The sequence below is a fragment of the Plutella xylostella genome, chromosome 12, assembly GCF_932276165.1.
Source record: "Plutella xylostella chromosome 12, ilPluXylo3.1, whole genome shotgun sequence".
Lineage (NCBI taxonomy): Eukaryota > Metazoa > Arthropoda > Insecta > Lepidoptera > Plutellidae > Plutella > Plutella xylostella.
This window is the reverse complement of record NC_063992.1, coordinates 3,327,614-3,353,889: the sequence shown is the minus strand read 5'-3', so window position 1 is coordinate 3,353,889 and position 26,276 is coordinate 3,327,614. Positions and strand designations below refer to the sequence as shown.

The 26,276-nt window shown below is 36.0% G+C and overlaps 2 protein-coding genes across 2 annotated transcripts; one reads left to right on the top strand and one right to left on the bottom strand.

Moving 5' to 3' along the window:
• Nucleotides 1-1,290: 1,290 nt before the first annotated feature.
• On the top strand, nt 1,291-5,154 carry LOC105388456 (J domain-containing protein). Its single transcript, XM_011559361.3, has 4 exons — nt 1,291-1,525; nt 1,813-1,914; nt 2,441-2,592; nt 3,868-5,154. The coding sequence occupies exons 1-4, from the start codon at nt 1,439-1,441 to the stop codon at nt 4,037-4,039; spliced, it is 513 nt and encodes a 170-aa protein (XP_011557663.1). The 5' UTR covers nt 1,291-1,438; the 3' UTR covers nt 4,040-5,154.
• Nucleotides 5,155-12,943: 7,789 nt separating this feature from the next.
• Nucleotides 12,944-26,261, bottom strand: LOC105387404 (prolyl 4-hydroxylase subunit alpha-1). Its single transcript, XM_048624662.1, has 13 exons — nt 26,091-26,261; nt 22,197-22,411; nt 21,637-21,782; nt 20,958-21,114; nt 19,522-19,700; nt 19,013-19,152; nt 17,459-17,583; nt 15,222-15,375; nt 14,734-14,836; nt 14,164-14,285; nt 13,925-13,984; nt 13,580-13,745; nt 12,944-13,196 (listed from the first exon to the last, which is right to left on the bottom strand). Exons 2-13 carry the CDS (start codon nt 22,388-22,390, stop codon nt 13,078-13,080), a joined length of 1,665 nt encoding a protein of 554 aa, XP_048480619.1. The 5' UTR covers nt 22,391-22,411; nt 26,091-26,261; the 3' UTR covers nt 12,944-13,077.
• Nucleotides 26,262-26,276: the final 15 nt, after the last annotated feature.

Here is a 26,276-nt window from a genome sequence, read left to right as displayed (position 1 = left end):
TATTAACGCATTTACGAAGTATACTCAGTATACGTAGATAGCCAGATTACAGTGCTTATGTAGGTATAAATAACCAGATATTTATATCCTAGCTGGTGGAGACAATAATTAAATTCCAATTTAGGTACAGGATGGAATTTTATCAGTGCGATTCCGATTCCCATTGGCACGGCATGCGGCAGGCAGGTCGATGCACTGATACCATTATGATACCTTGATACCAACTCTAAATCACGAAAAAATATTAATAACGTGACCATACATTTCACTGTATGGTGTATGAATGAATACTACTACTATAAGTAGGTAGGTATATTTATTGAACTAATGAAGCGGCTGTTTTCGCCATTGTGCACCTAGAGTATGCATTACTTAAATAGTTACCTACATTTTAACATTTTATACGACTCTAGAAGTGCCTGGGCTCTAACGATTAGTTACAACACAGCAGTGTGGCTGTACCTACTGTAGTAGTATGTAACTAACACATTAACTGCAGGTACCGATTTATCATAAGTCACCCATTTATGTAGCTACATCCACAAACAGAACAACATAAGTAACTACTTATATACTATTAGCATTATTTTTTGTTCCAGTAGGTACTTTAAAAGAGCGGTGTTTATTTTTAGTGCTGTGCTAGGCATTTTTCAGTATCTTCCTCAGGATATCTTTGCCCATAAGTTTTTTCATTCACTTTATTAATTCATAAACATTCTTTTAAAATAATACATAATCGGAGAACATCTCATCTATTGCATGCGTAAATGGGTTTTCCAATATTTTGTAGAATACCCGCACGGGAAGCTGGGCTGAGGGAGGGATTCCCACACTGTGCTCGTTCGGAAACTCCAATAAGCTGATTATTAGAGTTTTCACACGGTAATGATAATATCGAAAAGTTCCTTCAGTTTACGTATTGAATCGCACCGCACTACTTAGTAAAGTTAATGAAAAATATAGAGGGAAAAAGGTCAGAAACAAATGATGAAATGAATTACTTGACAGTGACAGTTCAGTGGTCAAAATTTCTAAACGAAATTTGAGACGTGTGGATGGTGCAAAGCGAAAGGTATCCAGGCAAATAACCAAATATGCTTAGTTATCACAGAAAATGACTACATATTTGTATCAAACCGAATATAATATAATGTGTATGCTATTTGTAAATTGATTCATATCACACACACAATAATTCATCAAACCCACGCCCACCACGCGACACATGACAAATACATAAGACACTGATTTTACAAAATTTTCATGTCATGTCACCCTTTTGCATGAACTTATCCAACACTGTTATTGATTTGCGCGAAACTAGACTTGCGCAAGTGAAGGCTCTTTTGTTTGCTTTGCTCTGATTTGTGAAGGCAGTGGTGTACAAGGAAAAACACAAATAGTATCCGCTGGGGTTCTGTAAGGGAGGGTCGTAAAAATGAGTGGTGTGGACGAAATACTCAATTATGAGAGTAACCCCAATGATGACTACTACGCACTGCTCGGCTGCGATGAGAACTCTTCGGTAAGTTTGAATTTAGAACGAAATAGTTGAAAACTAGTGCACTATCGATCCACCTATTTCCTTTCTGCTTATTGACCTTATTCCGTGAGTACCTTTTACCTGAGGGCATATGACATGACCTACAAAAAGGGGACTTGTTTTTTTTTTGTGAGGATTTGTTAAAAACATTTGAATAGAAGAGTTTCTGAAAGGAATGTCAAGGTTTTCCTTTTGAATTTCCGGGTGGTTTTCCTCTTTTGTTTTGTTATTATTAGTGAAAGTTAGTTGTGATTGTTTTGTCCCAACAGGTTGAGCAAATAACTGCGGAGTACAAGGTGCTGGCTCTTCAGCACCACCCCGACAAGAACGATGGCGATAAGGAGGCTGAGGCGAAGTTCCAAAAACTGAAGGTGAGATTTAATCTCTCCTAATTTTAATACCCACTTCTCATTATCTAACACATAAACTTTGCTGCTCGATATATTATATGTAAAAGTCTTCCAAAGTGTACCATCCTCTGCTTTTCTCAATGAGCCACTGCTCTATTGCAGCTTATTATAACCACATAAAATTATATTTATAATGCATCTATTTTATAGACATTACGTCATGCTTTGTGGTTTCAGTTTCCTTGTATTTTTATGTAAGAATCTATTTTAAACCTACTGGTTTCTATTCAGCCTGTAATAATAAAAATAATAATAATTGAAATAGTATTGTGTGTGCGAGCATGCTTTGGTGAATCGTGGCATAAACCCATGCTTTGGCGTTCCAAAGGTTAATGAATTTAGAGCTTTTTATTATTTTACAACTATGTTCAGTAATAATAATATAGGCTGATGTTGGCCCTCGCTAATACTTATAACCATAATAAAAACCTAAAAATAAAAAAAAATGTCACAATTAACATAATAACCACCACAATTTACCCACCAGGAAGCCAAGGAGACCCTGTGCGACCCGTCGAAGCGTGCTCTCTACGACAAGTGGAAGCAGAGCGGCATCGCCATGAGCTTCAAGCAGTGGCACGGCATGAAGGACCACGTCCAGCAGTCCATGCACTGGTCCAAGCCTAACACCAAGGACAGGTACGTTCAAGTATTTAGGTCCTGATCTGTATAGTTTGTCCATTGAGAGAAAGAATTTTATATGTTCTCTTATGTCTGGTAAGTAATGTTGGTTCTATTTCGAATGTCAAAAACGCATTATCTGAATGGACAAACTATAGCTAGCTAAAGATGGCAGAATAGCGAATAGCACATTGATTTTTGTTGGAGGAGTGCTGTACATATTTTGTTTGTAAGTAAGTGAGGCTAGAAGAGGCACCAGAGAAGCTCACAGATGCATTGACTGAACATGGCCAGAAGAGATCATCATCATCATCATGATAAAGCTGCCTAACATACAATACACCCATCGTACAGGAGCCTAGAAAAAATATCTAAATAATATTTGTTTGTTCATTCATTAATTTTTTTTAAACATTAATTCCAGGATCAGAATATATTAATCTTCTAGTTCACTTGCATAGGTGTGAAAAAATTAAAAATTCATTCGTCTCTCAAGCCAATGCCTTTCCTTAATTGAAATTCGATATTCCTACTGCATCTAAATGACCCACTCTGTTTCTAGTATAAATATTTTATTGACTTGCCTTCAGTTTTAATTAGATATTTGAGTAAAGATCGGAAACATTCCCTTGAAAACAAATACCGACTGTTTCAAGATTCAGAGAGTCGTTGTTTGTATTCAATTAAAATTAATGAGGTATCATTGCTTGGACAGTTTCTATTACTCGGCCGATATAATTGAATGTTTTATCGACGTAGAAGGCCAAATATTCTCAGACGAAATGGTTTACAAAAAATATCTACTTATTTCTTTGTATCCCACGCGATGTTATGAGATTTTAATGTCAAGAAGGAAAACTTTTGTTAAAGAAGCACCTACTTAGATATTTCAGTTGAACCAAACTTATGATTTATGATTCTCATATTAGGTAAACCGCTAATAAGTTTCTATAGTATTACATATTATTAACAGGAAAAATAAATTATTTTAAATTTGAATAACATAAGCAGTTCACCTGTCTAGTAGCTAAGTTTCTTTGTATGGCTTCCACTTTTGTTACATAAAGGCAGGCTGACTAAAGGGTTGATGCACTCATTCGCACATTTCACACCCGAGTTTAATTTGTGCAAGTGAATCGAAACAGTCGACGTTACTAGGATACAAACCTATTCGCAGCTATTCATAATTATTAACTAATTGATTTTTTAACTATACACACAACTAAAAGGTACCCTCCTACATTTTGACTTTACCAGTAGATAAATTCTGAGCTAACCTATTTTTACTTCCAGGATGCTGCCAGAAACCGAAGGCGGGAAGTCTGGTCCGTCGAGCCTGGGCCCGTCCAACGCAGCCGCTCGTCGCGCATCCGAGGGGGGCGCCAACCTGTGGGGGCGCTGGGGGGGCGGCAACCAGGAGCCCCCCTCCGAGGTCATCAACAAGTTCCGCAACTACGAGATCTAAACCTCCTTCGCGCCACAAACCAATGGGGTCTATGCTGTCTATGGTCGCGCGATGCTAGTTCCCCATCGCACGACCTCTTTGCTAGATACACCTCGTTGGTCTGGCTTGTTTAACACTCTCTTAACTGGACTTGTAAAAGTACAGTTGTTTGAGTGTTGAGCTTTTTTATTATGTTATTTATTGCTAGAGGTTGCTTGTGCCGCAACCTCTACGGTTTACAATCAAAATGTATTTACAAAACTTACATTCCAATATTTACCTCTCATGACACAAAAATGTTGTGATAATCGGCCAGGCTGTTGAAAACACTTGCCAATAATTTTTATTCGATATTATTACTATTGTGATCTGTTTTATGTATACTCAATTATACAAGTTTGTGTATGTTAATTGTAATTTAGTCTTAAAGGCACAATATTCATCAAGTCAGCTCGAAAAGTTACTTAAATGTTAGTTGTATGTTAGAGTTTAAACTAAGGTTACATTCGATGTTTGGTGTGTTTTAAACTATCAATGTTGCCCGTTAGACGTGTCCCATTGTCCAACAATGACTATAGTTACACCTAGCCGAACCTGTAGCTTTAATCTACACGATCCTACTCTAATAATCACAAAGTCTGAACGTTGAAATTTCTGCTGTAGAACAATATGTTAGTACTTAAAGTATCTTAATATTTTGAAGAGTTCTATATATTTTGGAATCCTCTATGAACTGTCTTGTCCTATTTACATTATTTTTATACAAGGAGTGCGGAAATATTATTGTGTAATCCAAACAGGGTATAGGTAGAAGCGCGATGCGAGATGGTCTCTCTATTATTTTTTTCTGACCTTTCTTTATCTGAAAGACATATTTAAATCATTATAATAAATTAAATGTTATTTACTCATTCCCAAATGGCTGTTGTGTTCCCCGGTAGAAGTTAAATATAGAAATTATTAATATTATAATATCAGTATTTATGTTTGATGTTTAACAATATAAATGTTATAGATGGAGTAGATGTTTTTAATGTTTTATCTGAATGGAAATCTCTTAGCTTAATTAATGACAAATCTAAATGTTTATTTTTGATGTTACATATCTTTCAAACAATAAAGAATTACCAACACAATTCATGACCTTATTATGTAACCCAATTCTCAAAAAGTTTTCGTCCATAAACTAATAGTAGTTACTACTACAGGTAATAAAACATAACATACATGAAGACTGAATAAGGAATTATTGAGTGTAATGGGGAATTATGATACAGGGGACAGCATTGAATAATTATTATACCTAATAGGTAAGTATAATAAGTACATCAAACTTTGTTCAAAGACTAGACCGACCGTGGTCTAATAATAATGACCTACAACATCCTTCTTTATCCTTAGACAATTACCATAAATTAATTTTGCTTTATAAATAGTCTTCTTAGTCGTATCAATCTCCTCATACAGGGTGATTGGAAAGTCGATGTATTCCTTTAAATGGGTCATAGACGAAGGCATTTCCAGTCGATTGAACCCCATAATGCATTATCCGAAAGTCAACCATTTCTGAGTTATTGAATTTTTAAGTTTTTTTTAGATTTTTCCCAAAATTTATGTTTAAAAGCAAAATATTTAAAAAACTAACCATTTTTTTAATACTTTTTTGATTGTTTTGCATCAGTGACACCTTAGTCAACAAATTATAATCATTAAATGGTCAATATTCAACTTAATTTAGACACGGTGCTTCAAAATAGTTGAAACATTAAGAAAATGTTACGAAAGGTGAAAACAAAATGCTAAATTAAAAAATTTTTTATCAGAAAATTTTTCAGGCACTATAGCTTAAAAACATAGTCAATTAATAAGCTTTAAAATGACATATTCCAATCTAAAATCGATTAAGGTATGACCAAGATATAGCCAAAACAATTACAGAAGCGGACCAATCTCAGTAGGAAAACGAACAAGATTTGTTCTAATTTAAAGGTAAAAAGTCTTATAACTGGACTTTGTACAGCTCCGAACCCATTACTAATTATTGTTCTCCGATAGCGCGGTTCCTCAAAGGCACAGATCGACGACAAGATTGCTTCACCGAAATAATGGTTGTCCGATAACACGTTAGCCGAAAGTAATTTTCAATTATGATTGGTAACACAAAAGAATTCTTCACAAGCCGGTTCCTCAAAACTATTGTTCGACGACCGTTAATTCGCGCGAAAACATGATTTGTCAGTAGCACGTGACAATAGCACTGTTCAACAATGATTGTTTTACCTTCACCGTGTTCAAACACTGTACTAAAATGTTTTAGCTGAAAAATTTTACCTAATAGTGTTATGGGAGATGCAATTTGTCGGTTAAACAATTTCACATGCTGTGCTAACCGTGTTATCGCACAAGCATAATTTCGGTGAAGCAATCTTGTCGTCGATCTGTGCTTTTGAGGAACCGCGCTATCGGAGAACAATAATTATTAGCAAACGGTTCGGAGCTCTAAAAAGTCCAGTTATAAGACTTTTTCCCTTAAAAATGGAACAAATCTTGTTCGTTTCTCTACTAAGATTTGTCCGCTTATGTAATTGTTTTGGCTATATCTTGGTCATACCTTAATCGATTTTAGATTGAAATATGTCATTTTAAAGCTTAGACATTGTATATGTTTTTAAGCTGTTGTGCCTGAAAAATTTTCAGATAAAATTCTTTTTTAATTTAGCATTTTTGTTTTCACCTTAGGTAAAATTTTCTTAATGTTTCACCTATTTTGAAGCACTGTGTCTAAATTAAGTTGGATATTGCGCATTTAATGTTTGTAATTACTTGGTCAAGTTGTCATTAATGCAAAACAATCAAAAAAGTATTTAAAAAATCGTTAGTTTTTTAAATATTTTGCTTTTGAACATAATTTTTGGGAAAAATCTAAAAAAAACTTAAAAATTAAATAACTCAGAAATGGTTGACTTTCGGATAATGCATTATGGGGTTCAATCGACTGGAAATGCCTTCGTCTATGACCCATTTAAAGGAATACATCGACTTTCCAATCACCCGGTATATGAGCAATACTTAACTTACATAGTATCCAAGGCCTCCTCGGAAACCATCGGGGCACAGGTCAGTAACAGTGATGAAAGTAAAGACACAATGCACTAATAAGCAAGCAGGATTATGTACACAGGGTTAGACCGACTTTAAGGAACTCATAAATCGCATGGTTGCCGTACAACCAAGCCTTAAGTCATCGCCATAGAGTAGGTTTTAAGGTGATATGTTGATTATCATCTTACTCGTAGGTACCGATACTGAACAATCACAAGAAAGCTATAAGATGCGACTGTCGCACGCGCCATATCACGCATTCTTTTAGGAAAACACATTATTGACTCTTTAGTTTTCAGAATTTCAGTTATGTCCCTGTTTAGTGTTTACCAATACCACGGGTTCCGGCAAGGCGGCGGATGTCAAGAAAAAGATTGACTAGTGGTGGGCCGGTGCTAGTACGATGAAATTAATTTTGAAATTAAAGTAGAGGTAGGTATAGGTGCATTACAGTCACAGCAGATATACTCATGTGCAATGAAAAAGTTCCACCTCCCATTGAGTGTAGTATTCTAGTAGATACGTTCTATGATTGTTGAGTAGATATAACTACTTTCCTGGTAGTCACTTAGATATAGACGGCTCGGCTAGATAGAACTTCGGCCTTGTACTTAAAAAAAAAAACTTTATTCATTAAAACATTGTACAAAGTAAACTTAGCGCCGGGGTCGTGTGCTAAGTCGAGAACTTCTACTAGAATTTAGCTCTTACATTTCAAGAGGAGGTCTGAATTATATTCAGATATTAGCACCCAATCATAACCCGTAATCTCGATACATTGAACCTCATCCGTTATTCTGATAACTTTCGATAGTTATACCTACCTAATATCGACACCTTACTGCCCAGCATTCGGGTGGTATTCAGCACTGGATGTTTACACCGGGGCTCGAGTTACCCGGCCATCAAGCAGCGATGGACACCCATACCGTCCACTCAGTCACCAGTGACACTTGGCAAGACACACTAGAATAACTCCAGAAAATATAGAGCTGAAGTTAAGCCTAATAATATACTTAAGTACCTTAATTAATTTTACCTGCGACTCTGAAATGTGAAGAATTTTCAGTGTGTTGCTGCAAAATACATCAATGAATTAATTTTCCTTCAAGTGGTAATACATAAAGGTCCAAGCCCTTGCCATATTTCGCAATTATTCAATGAATAGCTTTTCTGAAATTGTTCTGTAATCTGAATAGTAAAACAACTAAAACAGAAAGTTAAGTGAGTGTTAGTGACTTTAATTGCTGTTAAGATTGGTGAGTTAAGTTAAGCCGTTATGTAAATTACCTACCTGCAAACTTTATGAATAACTTTGAATTCGAATAGGGTTTGTTTGATTTAGTGCCATGTTTCAGGTTTCAGTGGGTCTGAAATTAATTAGTTTACAACTGGGTATAACAGCTGGCTTTACTACTGAAGTAATAGAATCATTTAACCAGGTACTGTGAACAGCACAGAAAGTCCATTATCTTTTCAAAATTAGTTTTTACATTATCTACAACTTACAAGTTGCTCCTCTTTTAATTTTAATTTAATATAGGTAATTACCATAATATTTCATGGCTAGCATGGGTGCAATTAAGACGTGATAAAAGTTTTGCATCGCGCAGCCTCAAGAACGAGCCACGTGTTAAATGCGCCCCGTGCTAGCCCTTCGATGTAGTAAAGTTTAGATTATTCAGAACTTACAGTGTTGATATTATATCTATGTATTGCAGTTTCATAGATTAGGTAGGTACAGTCCCTTAATAAGTACTTTCGTTACCGTTAGTGGTTACCCAGAAGGGTTAAACATTGGTAAATACCTACATAGGCAAGCCAAATGCTAGAAGACTGAGGCTTACGTAAACATATTTCTGGGAATCAGAAATCCATTGATGAAACCGGACCGCGCAATCATATGGTTGACCTAACAAAGCGCTATTACACTTTGACAATGAAATGTGAAACCTGAAGTTATCAGTCTGATACACGAGATAGCATTATTCGTTAGTAGGTACTGCTGCTATAGGGATATGCTATAGTCCAAGTTAGAAAGATTTGTTTAAATATCGACCGATGTGATTGTGGAAATATGTTATTAGATTTAAATTTGTAGTGTGTTGCCCGTGTAGACTAGGCCTACCTACTACGTAAAAAGGTAAGAATATTTAAATTTCTGTGCAACTTTTTGATGAGAAATTTGGTTTTCTAAGGATCGACAAAAAATACCATTGGCCATTTTTGTAGAAAGTAACCTACCTAATAATTAAAGAACATTGAATTCATAATAATCGTGTTGTGAAACTGTAAAAGCTTTCTATTTCCGTCGGCTTATAAATTGAAACAAGTGGATAGATTAGCGCTACAGCGGGCTCCTGTAATCCGATTCTCTCGGAGATTGCCGATCAATTAGCTTTACACGTGTATTCTCTATTAATAGAAAACAAGTGACGATCCATAGAATTGGAATAGCCATGTACGTTTACAGGGAGGTTACTTTTGTATTTTAAATAATAATTAATGTATATAAATAAATAATTAATCTATAGATTTAGATGTGTGCTTTGGGAGAGGCCTACGTCCAGCAGTAAACTGATATAGGCCGATGATGATGATTACCAATAATGTTCAATGTAGGTAATTACATATTGAAATGTGCTTAGATCACTAGTGTTATCTCTGACCATTCAGGTGAGAAGGCATAAATTTACATTTAAATGCATATGTATGTATGCTTAGAGTACTAACTAACCCTCTGCATGTCAAACTGCTGCTATAAGTTATATCAAGAAATGAAGACATGGAATAACATAGAGTAGTTCACAGCAAACACAGTAGGGTGCAATGCTAAAGACCAATCATGCATGTACTTACTTTGTTTGTTCTGAAATATTCTAACAATCTACGGAAGAAGCTGAAGTTACGCAAACAAGACAGAATGTGAAGCTTAGGGTAATGTATAAACAACAGGAATGTTATGTACAGTATAAGGCTAATTCTATATGTAACGTTTTTGTTGTCTTAAATTGCTCTCCTCACTTCAAATGTCGAAAGAAGATGATCAACTCAAGACGAGGATGGAATGCAGAAATGGTATAACAAATGAAGATAGCGACCTAAAGGAATACGCGACTATGTGTTAATTATTTCTATAATGCGACTACTTATAATATACATCATTATTTAACTGTGATACTACTGTAAGAGAATGAGTTGAACTATGAGGTTAGATTACCTTAATTTTGCATTTGAGTCGTTTTAAATTAATGATTGAAGATGAGAAGGAAACATATTTAAATTTTAGTATAAATGTATTTTATTGGCTTCACTAAAATAAATTGGCACTAAATAACAAACTAAAGATAAACTTAATAATCAACATAATTACTTATAATGTATTAAATTCTGTAAATAGTAAAATTATTTAAAATATTTATTAACTTATAAATGCAACTTTATAATCACACGATTTTGTCATAATTATGTAACAGTATGTTTACACCATAGCCGATGTTGGCGCAGCTTAGAATATAAATCTTACTAATAAGTACACTCTGTATTCGTTTTCAGAGATTCAAAAACACGGACTTGTTTAAAAAGGGAAATTGGAAGTTAATATACAATTTTACATCTATGGGGAAGGTGTTAATATGCATAATCAAATAGGCTCCAGATATATGTAATACATTTTATCCATGGTTAACTTCTAATAGCCTTTTCATAAACTGGCTATAAGTTGTGAATCTACTTAACTTGGGAAAATTATTTATCTATGTTTTATAACCATAACACAAAGCATTTTAGGTAGGTTTTATACATATGTAAATAAGATACATAAATAATTAATTGAATAAATTTAGGCAATATAAACTGGCTGCATGATTGACTAAACTTTAGCAAATATTTTTTTCACTTTATCTTTGAACTATGTTTAGGTATTTGTTATGTTTGTAATACTTTGTACTTTAAACTTATCTTATTTGATATTTAAAACTCCTTTTCTAATACAAAAAAGAGTTACCCTCAAGGAACACAGTATTGTTTTCTCGTTTTACATAATTTAGGTAGCCGTTAAACTAAAACACCGTAGCTTTTTTTACAGTCGGTAGCTATGGCCATTACTAAGCAAAAAAAAAAATAGGATTCGAAATCGAATGCAATATCAGATGCAGATCAAGTAGGTTAAAATCTACTGACGTTTTTTTAAAAATAGAATGTTACTTCTAACCTTCTCATAATAGGGAATATGCAAGAGGTTCAAATAAAGGTCAAATATTATTTATAATAAACTTTGTTATTTCATAAGTACGCCTCCATCAATATTTTTGATTATAATTTATTTTTGAGCAAGTAAATGAAGTTGAAAAGTACAAAAAAACTTCGGTAAATTCTAACTTCAGAGAAACGTCACCCATCTTCTTAGGGCGGATGTGACGTCAAAATTCTTTATATATCAATCTCAGAATAATAACTTCTTTGCGTTTACGGCGGAAGTTAAATAAATGTCAAGTGTAAACAAAGAAATGTTAATGTCACCGAGTGTTTGTGATGCTCGTTGTGATCAGATACGATGGATCACATAAAAATTCTCCCAATAGATCCTAGCCACCTATAACCTCTCCACTTCTTGTTTGATATGCTTATTTGTTTGCAAAAATCAGGACTTTTTATATTTTTGTTGGTAGTGTATGGGCTGCCACTAGTTGTTCTTTTGTAATGAGGCGTAAACAGCCATTCGCTAGTCAACGAGCCACTCAAATATGCTCCATATTCCATATTGCAACACAATAAAATTAAATTTGTATTGTAAGTAGGTATTATTATGACATGAACATGACACAAGTTGCTCTTTCTACTTTTAGGTTATAATGGCAGTCGTTAGTATATTTCAAAAGTTGTTATTTTTTTCTAAATTAAGTTATAGAAGATTTCTCGTAATCAGAAGAACTGGACACATTAAATTTATTACGCAGTATGAACGAGTAAACTGTGGCCAGCTGCGGAAAAGTTTTTATTATAAATAAAAGATAATATGTACCTATGTAATACGTTATTATTTTTGTAGAATTAAATTCGGGGATAATCATGTAGCATGTGAAAGAAAACATCGTGAGGATACCTCAATATTTAGATTAAGCACATTTAGATATGTGAACCCACCAATCCGCAGTGGACCAGCGTGGTGGGAAATGGTCCAAGCTTAGGAAGGGGGTTTAGACCTTTGAGATATGCACAATGGTTCCATTCAAGAGAGCCAGGTGCAGGTTCTTACACCCCCACAGATAATAGAATAGAATGACCCACTAACCCTAGCCTCTCTTACTGAGAACCAAAGTTACAGTAAGTACTTACATACAATACAAATATTACTTTATATTCATATTGCCATAATAGCGTAATATTGTGTACAAAGGTCCTCTGGTTTGCGCGCTCCCATTTCAAAAGAGCTACTAGTAGCTATTTACGAGCTCCCATTACAAAACAACCACTGGTCACACTTTATTACCATTACAAAACAGCCACTGATCACACTTTATACACTTCCTTTTTCGTTTGTTACCATGACAACATTGGTTTGTTGAAAATACAAAAGTACTCTGTGATTACTTGATTAGGTAAAAAATCTATGCCGACTGACGGGACTCATTATTCTGAGCCGTGAAATTAAAAGATTATGACGTCACGCCAGCCTGCCATCCTGACGGGAATTTCAAAGTGGTCGTGATGGTTGTAATTTTTTAACTATCTTTAAAATACCTTAAATTACTTATTTTGGCGTTGAATTTTTTTTTACTATAATAAAGTGATGTAAAACTATCCAATAAAAGTATTAAAAAAAATTATGCATATTCCCTATTTTACGGATTCGACGGCAGTTCAAAAGGAGTATTTATCTCTACGCACTGGCTGGTACAATGTCTTAAACTTTTTTACGGATTATTTGCAAGGAGGATGCGTAGAAAGAGGTTTAACTACCTGGATGTCTTCGGCACGGGCTTGGCCACTTTGTGAATGTAGCCCTCCTCTTGGTACTCTGTCCCGCAAGGTTTGATGAGTTCTTGACCGCCTTGGTGGATCCATTTGTTTGATACTGGAAAGAATAGATTCTTTTGTTATTGTTCAGTCGTCTTCAGTTATTTTGGTGGGGATAGGTATAATCTTGAGAGTGAAATGGTAATTTAGTGGTTAGATGTCAAATGTGAATGCAAAATTTATGAGTAAAATCGAAATGCCCACAGTACTAAGGGTGCTATCCTATCTGTTCAGTATGCAAGAGTAGACTATATACAGCAGGGAAATTTATCTGTGCCCGACAAACTTACTGATTTAATTTCAAAGTTGGTCCCTTAATTTAAAGTGCCCACTGCACAGTAGGTTTATCGGATACATTGATCAGCCGCCTCTCAATACACAAGTAAAATTCTACCCTAATTTATATCCCTAGTAGTACTAGTAACAAGATAGATACAGTACCCCACTTAGACCCTCTAAGCACGGGGCAGGCCGCATGCCGGGTCGCCAGGTCGCCCTCGCCAGAAGGATGAAGGTTCAGCCAGAAAGCCGCCGCCCGCTTGACGGGAGACAGGCTGAGGCCTAGCTCCGTGAACACTGTGGCGCCGCCTTGCGCCACGTCTGACATCTGTGGGGTGGGGGTAGGTGGTGATTTTATGTTTTTTTTTATAATTACAATTATTTATTGATAAAATCTTACACTTAATCTTGTTTATAAGATTTTATGATCAAATAACTCAACTTTGAAAATAATATTCTTTGGTTTGATAAATAACGTATGTATATTGGTATGAAAACGATACTTACGTAGAATAGTACTGTAGCGATTCTGTTCCCGGGAAAGTTAACGAACGCATTTTCTCTTTTCTGGAATATAGAGACACATTATTTCATCTATGCACAAATATTAACATTGGTACACTCTTCTAATTTATTTTCATGATGCCACCTATTTTCTATTTTATCCCTTTCAGCGCCAGAAACGATCGCAAGAAGGTCACTCTACAGTAGCTCTTATCTTATTGCAATAGCAGAAATATTCTTACCCGTGCGAAGTCATAATGTGGTTCGTAGTGGCCTCCGATGCCGTAGTTGACCACTTGCAGTTCCTCCGCCGATCTCATGTCCAGTTGTGTCATGTGGGTCACCCGACGGGATATACGCTCCACTGTAAGAAATATACTTTTAGTAAGTCCTATTAATAACGTAAACCCAAAAGTTTGTAAGTAACCATTTTTTTATTTTTTAACATAAAACTACTGATCAGACTTTCTAGAAATTTGCCATGCAGGAAGCAGACACCCTGTTGTAAAGCAATCACAGAATCATTGCTTTTCAGTGGTAGCGCTAGTTGTCTTTAAGGAAAGTGTATTTGTTTAAAGACACTAGACCTTTGTACTCGGGCCTTGGGTGTGATATTTATATGTAATATGTATCTATCTATGTATTTGTGTAGATATATCAGCTGACCGATACTGGCATATAACAGGCTCTGCTTAGTTTGGGGTCGGATGGCCGTGTCTGCGATGTACGGTCAGGTGCAGAGAAACCTGACCCCCCTCTCATACTAACAATGCTTCTGAGGGGGGTCAGGTTTACCACGTAATGCTGTTTACCTATAGGATGCTCCTCGTCCTTGAGCCAGGAGGACTTGCTGATGCGGTAGTGCGCCGGCACCAGCTCGCCCGTCGCCGGGTCGTGCACCACTGCGCGCTTGAACTGACAATGAATGTAAGTAATTAGATGATATGAGGGAGAATCATTCAAAAACAGCGATACGACTCGCGACCTATCATGTGAGTACAAATTTCAATTTTCAATGAAAAGCGGCTCGCTTCGCAGATTACATCTTCATTCATTATTACATAATATTTATAAATGGTTCCTGGCTGTATCCAACATCATTTTTAAGGAAAACATCGTGAGGCAACCTACATTCTATATGTGTACGGGTGTGTGAGCATTGTACTCGTTAAAAACGGCGATGCGGCTCGCGACCTATCACTTGAGTACAAATGTATAGCGAAAAGCGCGTGACTCACTTCACCACTGACTACCCCTTCGGGGATTAAAGTAGTGATCAGTATGTGTGTAATAAGCTTACCCGTGGCCTAGCCATATCCTTGATATGCTCGATCTCCGCGTCGCTCATGACGTCATAGAATATGAAGATGTCCGGCTTGATGTACATTTGTTCCGTCTTGATGGCCGCTAGCCTCAGGAACGGGTGGTTGTCCGTCGTGTACCAACACTTTAACCTGGAATTAATAAGAAAATATATGAGTTCACGTCGTAGTGTTTATTGTACAGGGTGTTGCAGAAAGGGTATATACTAAGCCGAAACCTACGTGTGCAGCATGGTATATCGAAGCCCGAAACTGATATCAGAAAATCAAAATTCGCGAAAAAATCTTTTTCAATAGAAACTTTGTTGGTCACGTGTCTTTTTACTATGGAGAATGTCAATAGTTATATCATGCTGCACACGTAGGTTTCAGCTTAGTATGCCCTTTTTGCAACACCCTATGTATAAATTGCAATTAGGAAATTAATTATTGTCATCGGCTGTCTTCTGTGTGTGTTACAAATTACAATCACTACCGACGATCGAAATTTGAAAATCGACAATATGGTAACCATGCTACGTTTGTTGTTGCCACACAAGAACTCAAAGGTAATCAGTTTTTTAACAAATGTAGCTGGTCAATAGGGAATATGCCTAATTTTTTTTAATACTTTTACTGGATAGTTTTACATCACCTTATTATAGTAAAAAAAAATTCAACGCCAAAATAAGTAATTTAAGGTATTTTAAAGAAAGTTAAAAAATTACAACCATCACGACCACTTTGAAATTCCCGTCAGGATGGCGGGCTGGTGTGACGTGATGACGTCATAATCTTTTAATTTCACGGCTCAGAATAATGAGTCCCGTCAGTCGGCATAGATTTTTTACCTAATCAAGTAATCACAGAGTACTTTTGTATTTTCAACAAAACAATGTTGTCATGGTAACAAACGAAAAAGGAAGTGTATAAAGTGTGATCAGTGGCTTTTTTGTAATGGTAATAAAGTGTGACCAGTGGCTGTTTTGTAATGGGAGCTCGTAAATAGCTACTAGTAGCTCTTTTGAAATGGGAGCGCGCAAACCAGAGGACCTTTGTACACAATATTACGCTATTATGGCAATATGAACATAAAGTAGGTAATATTTGTATTGTATGTAAGTACTTACTGTAACTTTGGTTCTCAGTAAGAGAGACTAGTTTGTGGGTGCAGTAGTTTGTGGGTCATTCTATTCTATTATCTGTGGGGGTGTAAAAACCTGCACCTGGCTCTCTTGAATGGAACCATTGTGCATATATCAAAGGTCTGAACCCACTTCCTAAGCTTGGACCATTTCCCACCACGCTGGTCCACTGTGGATTGGTGGGTTCACATATCTAAATGTGCTTAATCTAAATATTGAGGTTTCCTCACGATGTTTTCTTTCACATGTTACATGATTATCCCCGAATTTAAGTCTACAAAAATAACAACTTTTGAAATATACTAACGACTGCCATTATAACCTAAAAGTAGAAAGAGCAACTTGTCATAATACTTACAATACTAATTTAATTTTATAGTGTTGCAATATGGAGCATATTTGAGTGGCTCGTTGACTAGCGAATGGCTGTTAACGCCTCATTACAATAGAACAACTAGTGGCAGCCCATACACTACCAACAAAAAATATAAAAGTCCTAAACTTTGCAAACAAACAAGCATATCAAACAAGAAGTGGAGAGGTTATAGGAGGCTAGGATCTATTGGAAGAATTTTTATGTGATCATCGTATCTGATCACAACGAGCATCACAAACACTCGGTGACATTAAAATTTCTTTGTTTACACTTGACATTTATTTAACTTCCGCCGTAAACGCAAAGAAGTTATTATTCTGAGATTGATATATAAAGAATTTTGACGTCACATCCGCCCTAAGAAAATGGGTGACGTTTCTCTGAAGTTAGAATTTACCGAAGTTTTTTTGTACTTTTCAACTTCATTTACTTGCTCAAAAATAAATTATAATTAAAAATATTGATGGATTCGTAATTATGAAATAACAAAGTTTATTATAAATAATATTTGAACTTTATTTGAACCACTTGCATATTCCCTATTACCACTCCAGATTACCTACTTACTCTTTTAGCGATGTAGCTTAGAAGGGTTTCAACTAACTTGGTGTACACGTAAACATAAATAAATATTTCTTCTCTAACCTCATAGCGATATAAATAATCGTTTCTTCCATTACCTCATAGCGATATAAATAATCGTTTCTTCCATTACCTCATAGCGATGTGCGCGGGTATATCCATCTCCCCGCGACATAAAGCCTCGTAGTTCTTGCGCTCCTGCAGGTAGCCGGATACCTTCTTGGGCTTGTTCGCTTCTTCTTCGTCTTCACCGGTTTCCTAAGAGATTAGGAAAAAATCAAGCTTTAGCGAAAGTTTTTGGGCGAAGACGAACAGACAAGTTTCATAAAAATCAATATAGATCTTGTGCTTCTATACTGGATAAGTAATGTAATAGGTACTAGGCAACTCAAACTTTTTTTTATTTAACCTTATTTGCAGACAACCCTTTCAAGTTCAATATTTTTTTTTCTGATGTTTTAAATTTGATGCATTTCCTGCTTTCACTTTGACGGTATTAATGTTTTTTTCCAATAACTACATACTTAACTATAAAATCGATAACGATAACAAAGGGTCACACACAGTTGACTCTATCCAGGAACTAGACTCCAGCCTACTGTACTGAGATTGTGTTTGATTTCATTACTTCCTTACTAACGTTTCTTTCAAGCGACGCGTAACAGTATAGCTTTGATAACCGTTATTGTTGTATATTTTTTATGTTTGTGCTTATAAATTATGTAAAATATGCCAGAATGGACAGACTCTAAAGGGTCACTTTTACCAAACGCTAAACGTATTTAAAATTGTATTTAAGTCAAATTTTAAATATACATATTTTGTACCAACTGACAAACGTTTGACAGGCTACTAAATATGTTTAGCGTTTGCAGAAATTCCACCTAAAGGCACAATATTTAACACGTCAAATTTTGTCCTACCGTCTTTCCCTAGTATAAACATCTTAAGCCGTCTCACCCCTCGTCGTTTCTTGTTCAAGTTCTGCTTCTCCTCTGCGAGTGACTTCTCGTAGTGCGGCACGTTCCCGAGCGCGCGCTCGTGCTCCGGGTCCAGCTCGAGCAGGCGTTTGCTTCACTTAACTATACCCTTATTTCATAAAGCTCCGCCTCAATGTCGTCGCTCGCGCACTTATCACTTTGTTTCACTTGTGTTTGTAAGTCTTTCGTTTTTTTTGTTTATTTAATGTTATTGTGCGTCACTACTAAAGAGGCCTCCACTGAAACACCAGCGCAGTGTCCTTGGCTGTGGTCAAGGGCGCTGCAATAGCTGAGTGGACGCCTTTTTGGCGGACAGCAAATTTATACGTAAGTTCTGTATTATGGTGTATATAATTAAGTATGATTGCTGTCATTGTCAAATAAAGTTTTATCTTTCTTTCTTTCTAAAGGCTTTTTCCTGTTAGCCGAATTCCCGTCGCTAAATGTAGCAATACCAGACTACCAGATTAACCTATAGCCACGTACGGATCTATCGGTTATGGTCACGCTTCTACATAATTATATGGCCATATTGCCATACCGTCGCCAAGTGGGTTATTTTTGATACATTTCAATTTTAACCACTTGGATACGTACCTAGCTGGTGACGTCGCCAATGCGGCCTAAGGACGCAGCGCTCTAATCACTACTACTAGTACCATAAACAACAGCAACTACAGTAACAAGACAGTAAGTAGTAGTCTTACCCCTCGTCGTTTCTTGTTCAAGTTGTGCTTCTCCTCTGCGAGTGACTTCTCGTAGTGCGGCACGTTCCCGAGCGCGCGGTCGTGCTCCGGGTCCAGCTCTAGCAGGCGCTTGGTCCATTCCATGGCGGACTTTACGTCGTCTGGGGGAAATTTTTATGTTTAATTGGTGTTGCATATATTAGGGACACATCGTATCATGAAAGAATAACAAAATGGCCTAGTTTCGACACATTTCACACTTGTCTCAAACGGTAAGAAGGATAGTGTCTTCTGCGCATTACGCGCTAGTAAGGGTAGCTTTTCGCATTTAACAATTAACATAAAGATCACTTCGTATATTTCCGAGTGATAAAGTACAAAAATATCATTATAATATTAGCAAGTAGGTACTATGCATATTATTCAGTCCTGAGAATTAATATCTTCCATTTTCAACCCGATTTAAATCTCCAAATTGCTTTACAACCTAATTTTTGTTATTTTTAATAACACAACACAAAAATACGCACCCAACAAATAGTGCGCAAACCCGATATATTCAATGATATCGATCTTCGTGAAAGACAGCTCTTCGTCTTCCCTATACTTCCGTAGAGCTTCCATCATCCAACCGAGCGCGTTCTTGTAGTCTTTCATACTGTAGAGGGCGCGGCCCAGCTCGTAGCAGTCACTGGTGGACATGGGGGTACTGGGGAGGTAGAAATATATTATGTATTTTTAAGGTTTTTTTTATAGCCTAATTTGTGTCCCACTGCTGGGCAAAAGGTCTCGTTATGTTTGGACCACACCTAGGAACTTGACAATTTTTGTCAAAATATAGGACCCGAAAGATATCTCGGTCGGAAAAAATATTAATTTGTTATAGAGTTTTGGGTGTATGGTTAGCAGAGTTATTCCTCTGTCAATCGATAGGTAATCGGTAATAGATGAAGGCGTTATTGAATAAGTAAGTATATAAAATTTTTGTAGTTTAGATGCCTAGTGAAAAATCAGCCATACCATCTTTCAGGGTTACCTACATCATTTCCGATTTTCAGTGCTGTGCACCAATTTTTTTATGTACCATTAAAATAGGCTTCCGAAAGTCGACATGCAGTTATGAGCAAATTATATAAATAAAATTTGGAGCTTGAATTTATAAAATGAACAGAGCTTGTTACTTATTTTTAACACACTCGAAAGGTTACAGACTCTTAGCTTTCATGTTAGTGTTTTTGACATGCATCTTTGGTCACTTTCGCAATAAAGCAATAGAAAGTTACCAGACATAAACGATCGGATACATGCAATACTAAATTAGGCATGAAATTTGATAATTGTCTTTGTCTAATGTTAATTATATAACAGATAAAATTAACGAGGTTTATGATCAGTCACCTTATCTAACCATAAACACTAATTGCATTTACAAATGCCATAGTTTTTGCGAGCTTGATTAGCTGATAATGTGGGAGTTAAGTTTGAAGAATGCATTGTCAGCTATTGTCTTTTGAATGCTCATTTTATTGTGATAAAAACTACAAGTACCGCTAGTATTAGATTTAATTCATAGCTCTAAGCTCTCACGGTTCGTAACACATTCAACTTATTCAAGGTCTAGACTAGAATACTACTGTTGCATAGGTTACATTGTAACAATAATCATGTGGTATTGTAACAGTACCTAATAATAAGGTAAACCTGCGCTACCTAATTATTTCATTTTTTTTCAAACAAAGTTCAATCATTTTGCTGTCTAAAAATTTTGTGGTTCTTGCGTGCTAGGCCTTTTGTCCCCGCTGCACGGGTCCGTTATCGACGTAGTTATGGTCACTATATCGCGATTGCCCATAAATTCAACGAGTTCATCGACCTTGATACCGCCACCATGGCGCAGGGCTTGGGCTATTATTCGACATGGCAGAAACCGCACAAAATTTCCCTATTATTTTGACCATTGGTATACCTGTAAGACACACCGTTCAGTATCCCCTCGGACAAGTCCCTGGTGTCCAGATGGTAGGTGGTCTGGAGCCGGGTGAGCGCCTGCGCGGCGCCGGTTAGATCCTCATTGGTTGGATACTTGACTCCTGGCCGGTTAGAAGTTATGTTCTTTATGTATTCTGTGGAAAAAGAAGAAAAACTTGTATTCACCGGACGTGCGAATGAGTGGAATTTAAATAGTGGGTGTTTGATGTGATATGGATCAGTTTTTTTGAAAGTGGAATACCTAAATAAGTCAGAAAATTCAAAATGCCAATTTGTTACTTCGCCGCGGTATGTTAAACAGAGCCTAAATTATTGCTCTGTGAAGAGAAAATTAATTTATTTTTATAACGTTAAACGCAATCAGGTTTCTTATACTTACGGTAACATATTGCATATTAATTTACTGGATATTAGGGTCCCTTTTGATACCTTAAAATGACGGGGTCAATGCTCTTGGATATGAGGAAAAAGTTTTTTTAAGTAAATAAATATTATACATATGACTTATTTATTTTATAAATCACACGAAACCTGTACCATCAAGCAACTCTTGATGCCTACCGATAAATATGAATTTATACTATGCCTATGTTTGTACATAGTGTAGTACTAGTACCTAAGTTTTGTCTTAGACTAGTAAACCGTTTTGTACATACCTGTACCCATCTTGATGTTCTTCTCAACTGTATCTAAATCCGAAGTCAGTCTTTTGATTAGTGTAAATGCGTTAATAGGATTTCCTAAGTAGTTCGGTATATCTTCCATAGCCTTTTCATGTTCTAATTTGTACAGCGTTAGATCTCTGAAATAGGGAATACAGTTGAAAAAACACCATACTTAAATAAAATCACACCATATCCATTGGTATGTCTCGGAATTGGCCAAGATCGGCGACAGAAATACCGTTGGAATGAATGACAGGATACTTAAATAATATTTTTATGTTTGTAACTTGTATGTATATGGTTCGTAGGTACCGCTCTGGGACTGTATGTTTGTATCAGCAAACATAAATCCGTTATTTTATTGTTTACCCATTTCAAAACATAGTAAGCCCTGCTGGCCCTCCTCATAACCAGAGCTTACTCTGTCACTGCCGGACCTAAGCAAGACACCATGACAGTAGGCCTTTTTCGAGCAACCATTCAGGGCTACTTACGTGTCTGCACTCTGCAGTCCTCAACCTAGCAGGCCAGAAGCATGCTGAATAACATACCTTTTTAATTTTCCCAGTCTTCTCTCCTCCTTTTCTATGTACAAGTCGAGATCATCAATAATTTTCTTATGTGTTTCTAGAAGGTATTCTACGTCGGATATTGCAGTGAACAGTTCCGCAGAAGTGTCCCACGACTGGCCCAGCATCAACGCAAAAGCGAAGACCCCGACAATATTCATATTTCTAGGAATCATTATGCTGATTCACGTGATTATCTGAAACCATAAAAGCGTTATTAAATCAATTTGTGGTTTTTAAAGAGTGTCAGTTGAGATGTTGATTAATTTTTACTGCCTAAGTAATAAAACCGGCTGCATGCCCTTTGCTCTCATCATTAACACGAATAAAATGTAAAGTTAGACCATAAATTTCACGTCAATCGTGTACGAATCAGCAAGTTTTCACTTTCAATCACCAAGAGTTCCCTATTCCTCATTCACACACCAACTATACAACGTTATTGAGGTATTTAGTCCGCGAACCAATAAACATTATTGAGAACAACATTAACCTTCTTAAAGGAGGCACAGCTTTCCCATCTTCAATCTAGCGAGGCAATAGATTGAGCCTACAGAATATTTGGAGAAACTAGTTTTTGCTTTTCTGCAAACTTATTTACCGTTTCTCGGTTTCGTATCGGTCTCGTGTTGGTCAACCGTAACCGTTCTAACATAGTTAAATAGTTCTGTTCTATTTATAAACGTGAACAAATCAAAGGAAACGTGCTTACAGTGACTGCACTGTGGAGTAGTGCATGAACCAGTGAGAATTTATTGTACGTAAATATATTTTGATCAGGATGAAAGAACAGAATACCTCTATGTATACTTGTACCGACTATAAATTGAAATCCGATGATAAAATGATAGTTCGTCTTGTTCCCTACATGTTCCCGTTGAAACCCATATTACGTTAAAGTAAAGATAACATGCGTTATATCAATCAGACTACATGTGCCTATCTCTAGTTAGAATGTTTCTAATGTAATAACCGGGTGGTGGGCATGGTTAGAGATAATAATACGCTAACTGTTACATTATTATTATGTCAACAACATATTTAGCGGGAGCACGCGAAGTGTTATCGATTTCGAGATACTTCTATCTCGGTCAGACTGTCAAGTTTAAATAGGAAATGTTCCCGAATATTACTGTCGTTCACTATAACTATGGCATACTGATTTGGATGAATACTGGGCATAGTGGGTATTAGTTTATAAGAGATATGACAGGGTCTTCCATTCATCTCCTGAGCGTGTCGGTTGCTGCCAAATACTGGAGCTGTACTTGGATTGTCACCGCTCTGTCAAGGTATTATAGTGCCACAAACTTATCTGTTCCGGTGAGAGCGAACTAAATTGGTCCATACCTCATTACTTACTAAATGAATTTCATATTGACATAGATTATATGGACCAATTTAGTTCGCTCTCACCGGAACAGATAAGTTTGTGGCACTATAGCCAGTCAGACTAGTGTCAGTACCTGACAGCCCAGGTTTCGCTGCACCTCTCGTGTGCAGGTGCCCAAGCTTTCTATGAAGGACTTCCCATAGAAGAACAAATTATTTTCCAAGAAGATTTTGCTACAGACGACATCTGCCTACGGCTAATTCTCCTCGCAAACTAGTGTGGATAAATTGATAGACACATTATGGCTATCCCACAGGATATTTACAGTGCACGGTCATAGGGAGACGTGGCTACGTGACACAGATCACTCGCGCCCGTTCCATTTATCTACGCATCTTCTAGAAAAATCCCTGGGGCATTTTTTTATGAATTTAAGTATGTGTACCAAGTACCTAATACCTAACTATTTACTTTATTTATGGGGACTGGTTTTCAAATCAATTTGGTCTCTGCCCTGCCAAAACAGAACATTGTCATTGATCGGTTTATTTATGCAAAATCCTGAACCATTTTATCTCTGTAATTAATGTTCTACATAGCTCATTATTTTTAATACGTCTGGTTTTTCAAATATAGAAATGGTTTAGGCAAATATATAAGAAGAAATCTTTATTTATTAAATGATGAATCAAATTATGTTAATTCGATTTTAGACTATTTTACCTATGTATTTAGTTACTTCAGAATCGGTACGGTCTAGCTCAAGTAGACCTATACAATGGGATAAAAGTGAGATTACGCGCCTACCTATATGTAATAGGCTGATAGGTGATAGTAGAGTAAAAAATATATTTAAAAAATAAAATGTTATTATATTATGTTCGCGGGCGTAATTCCATTAATTCCATTGAGCAGCAGCCGAGTCAGGTCATCGCACTATCCTACAACATTATGATTTCAGACGCGAACAGACGATGACCTTATCAACAACCGTTTTAGGGTTCAGTGCGACATGGTTAAAAACGCTTATTCTCTTCTGAATGGTTTCGATTTTTATTAGAGCAATCGCGTAAAAAACATCGTCTGGGTGGCTTAATATTTAATAGGTATTTTAAAATCCGGCTACATGCAAGTGCGAGGGCACTACCACAGCACAGGAGATACGTTTCTTCAAAATTGAGAAGTTTAAACAACGAAGTTTTGTTAACTTTTGTAAATCTGTTCTGTCAGAAATTACATATAATTTATGACAATATTTAGTGCAGGTAGATATCGATGTAGGTAAGTATTATGTTCTTGTATTTACAGACGGAACCATTTAATTAAATCGATTATACAGCTTTGATATAAAATCATAAATATGTTGTGGTGCAAGTGTGGTGTTGACTTCTGGCAATATTAGGTACTTATTTTAGTGTTCATATTTTTTATTAAAAGGTACGTAGTAACTAATTTATTTTTGGAATTTAAGTAGGCTAATAATAGTTAAATAAATATTTATTACATGGGTATATAACTAGGTACCTATTAATGCAATGTATTAGGTAGAATTATGTAATATTTTTGCTATTAAAATGGTGATGATGTATGACAGATCTACATGCTGTATAATATGTAGGATATAGAGTTGTATTGCTTATAAGTGTGGTCTACACACTAGGCTTGATCCTGTATAGATATTATCAAAAAAGTTTTTTTATTTTATTTGAATAATGAATGAATAATGAATAAATGAATGAATAAATATATTTATTTCACAAATAAGCTTAACCTAATACATCCCACAAAACCAAGTACATATTGGTTTGTCTATGGGGAGGGAGTCGCACTGCTTTTTCTATGATTACTTAGGTATAGTTCCATAGTGGTAATGGTACATTAGTTTAAAAATTAGTGTTTAAAATAAAAATTACAGTGTTAATTAAAGTACCTACTTTTACAGGTGAAATTGCCAAATGTTGGATAAGAGTCCCCAACAGGATATCTAGTAATGGATAAACATTGTGTTACATGCTCCGAAGGGTTATCCCATTATTCCCTGATGCAGTACATTATATTGGGAAGTGGGGTAGCACTGCTGCCCAACCCATGCTGGCCCACCAATTTTAGTACCTATAAGGCCTGTGTTTATGTTATTCTCATAGTACAAATCATTGGTTTATTAAACCTTAGAAATATACGTCAATTATAAGGAGAAAAAGTTTAAATAAATAAATTGATTGTTGGCAACAAATACAGTTGAATATTATAAAAAGACAACTTACAGGTATATTATTAACCAAGGGTAAATAATTGTTGTGTAAATAAAATTTAAAATGTACATAGACAGAGATGTTATTGTATAGGCAGAATGCATGGCAGGGCAGGCACAGGCATTGCCATTTTAATTAATTAAACATAATAAAGGGGCTTTTTAAGGATGATAAAATATACATAGAGCGACTTTCATTATTTCCATACAACATAAATAATATCTTTTTTGCTAGAGATGAAGATAGAGAAGATTCAAAAGCACCATTTATGGAACATTATATTTTACTAACCTTCGTCCAGCTAATTTGGGCCCCAAGATTACAAGAAAACTTTCCGCTATTGTTTTCTATTGAAGACACTGGCACTTACACTGGATAAAGTAGAAAAAACAAAAGTGTTTAATATAAACAGAAGACAACACTTCCACCCGCTTTCAAAGTCATTTCATGAATGAATGAATGAACGAATTTCAATAA

Bases quoted from the DNA above. Each gene is read 5' to 3' on its own strand.
- LOC105388456 (XM_011559361.3), top strand. From the start codon at position 1,439: ATGAGTGGTGTGGACGAAATACTCAATTATGAGAGTAACCCCAATGAT. The intron at 1,526-1,812 runs GTAAGTTTGAAT...TTGTCCCAACAG, and splicing joins GCTGCGATGAGAACTCTTCG to GTTGAGCAAATAACTGCGGA. The intron at 2,593-3,867 runs GTACGTTCAAGT...TTTTACTTCCAG, and splicing joins AAGCCTAACACCAAGGACAG to GATGCTGCCAGAAACCGAAG.
- LOC105387404 (XM_048624662.1), bottom strand. From the start codon at position 22,390: ATGATTCCTAGAAATATGAATATTGTCGGGGTCTTCGCTTTTGCGTTG. The intron at 17,584-19,012 runs GTAAGACTACTA...CTAATCTCTTAG, and splicing joins TGAACAAGAAACGACGAGGG to GAAACCGGTGAAGACGAAGA. The intron at 13,985-14,163 runs GTAAGAATATTT...TCTATATTCCAG, and splicing joins CACATTATGACTTCGCACGG to AAAAGAGAAAATGCGTTCGT.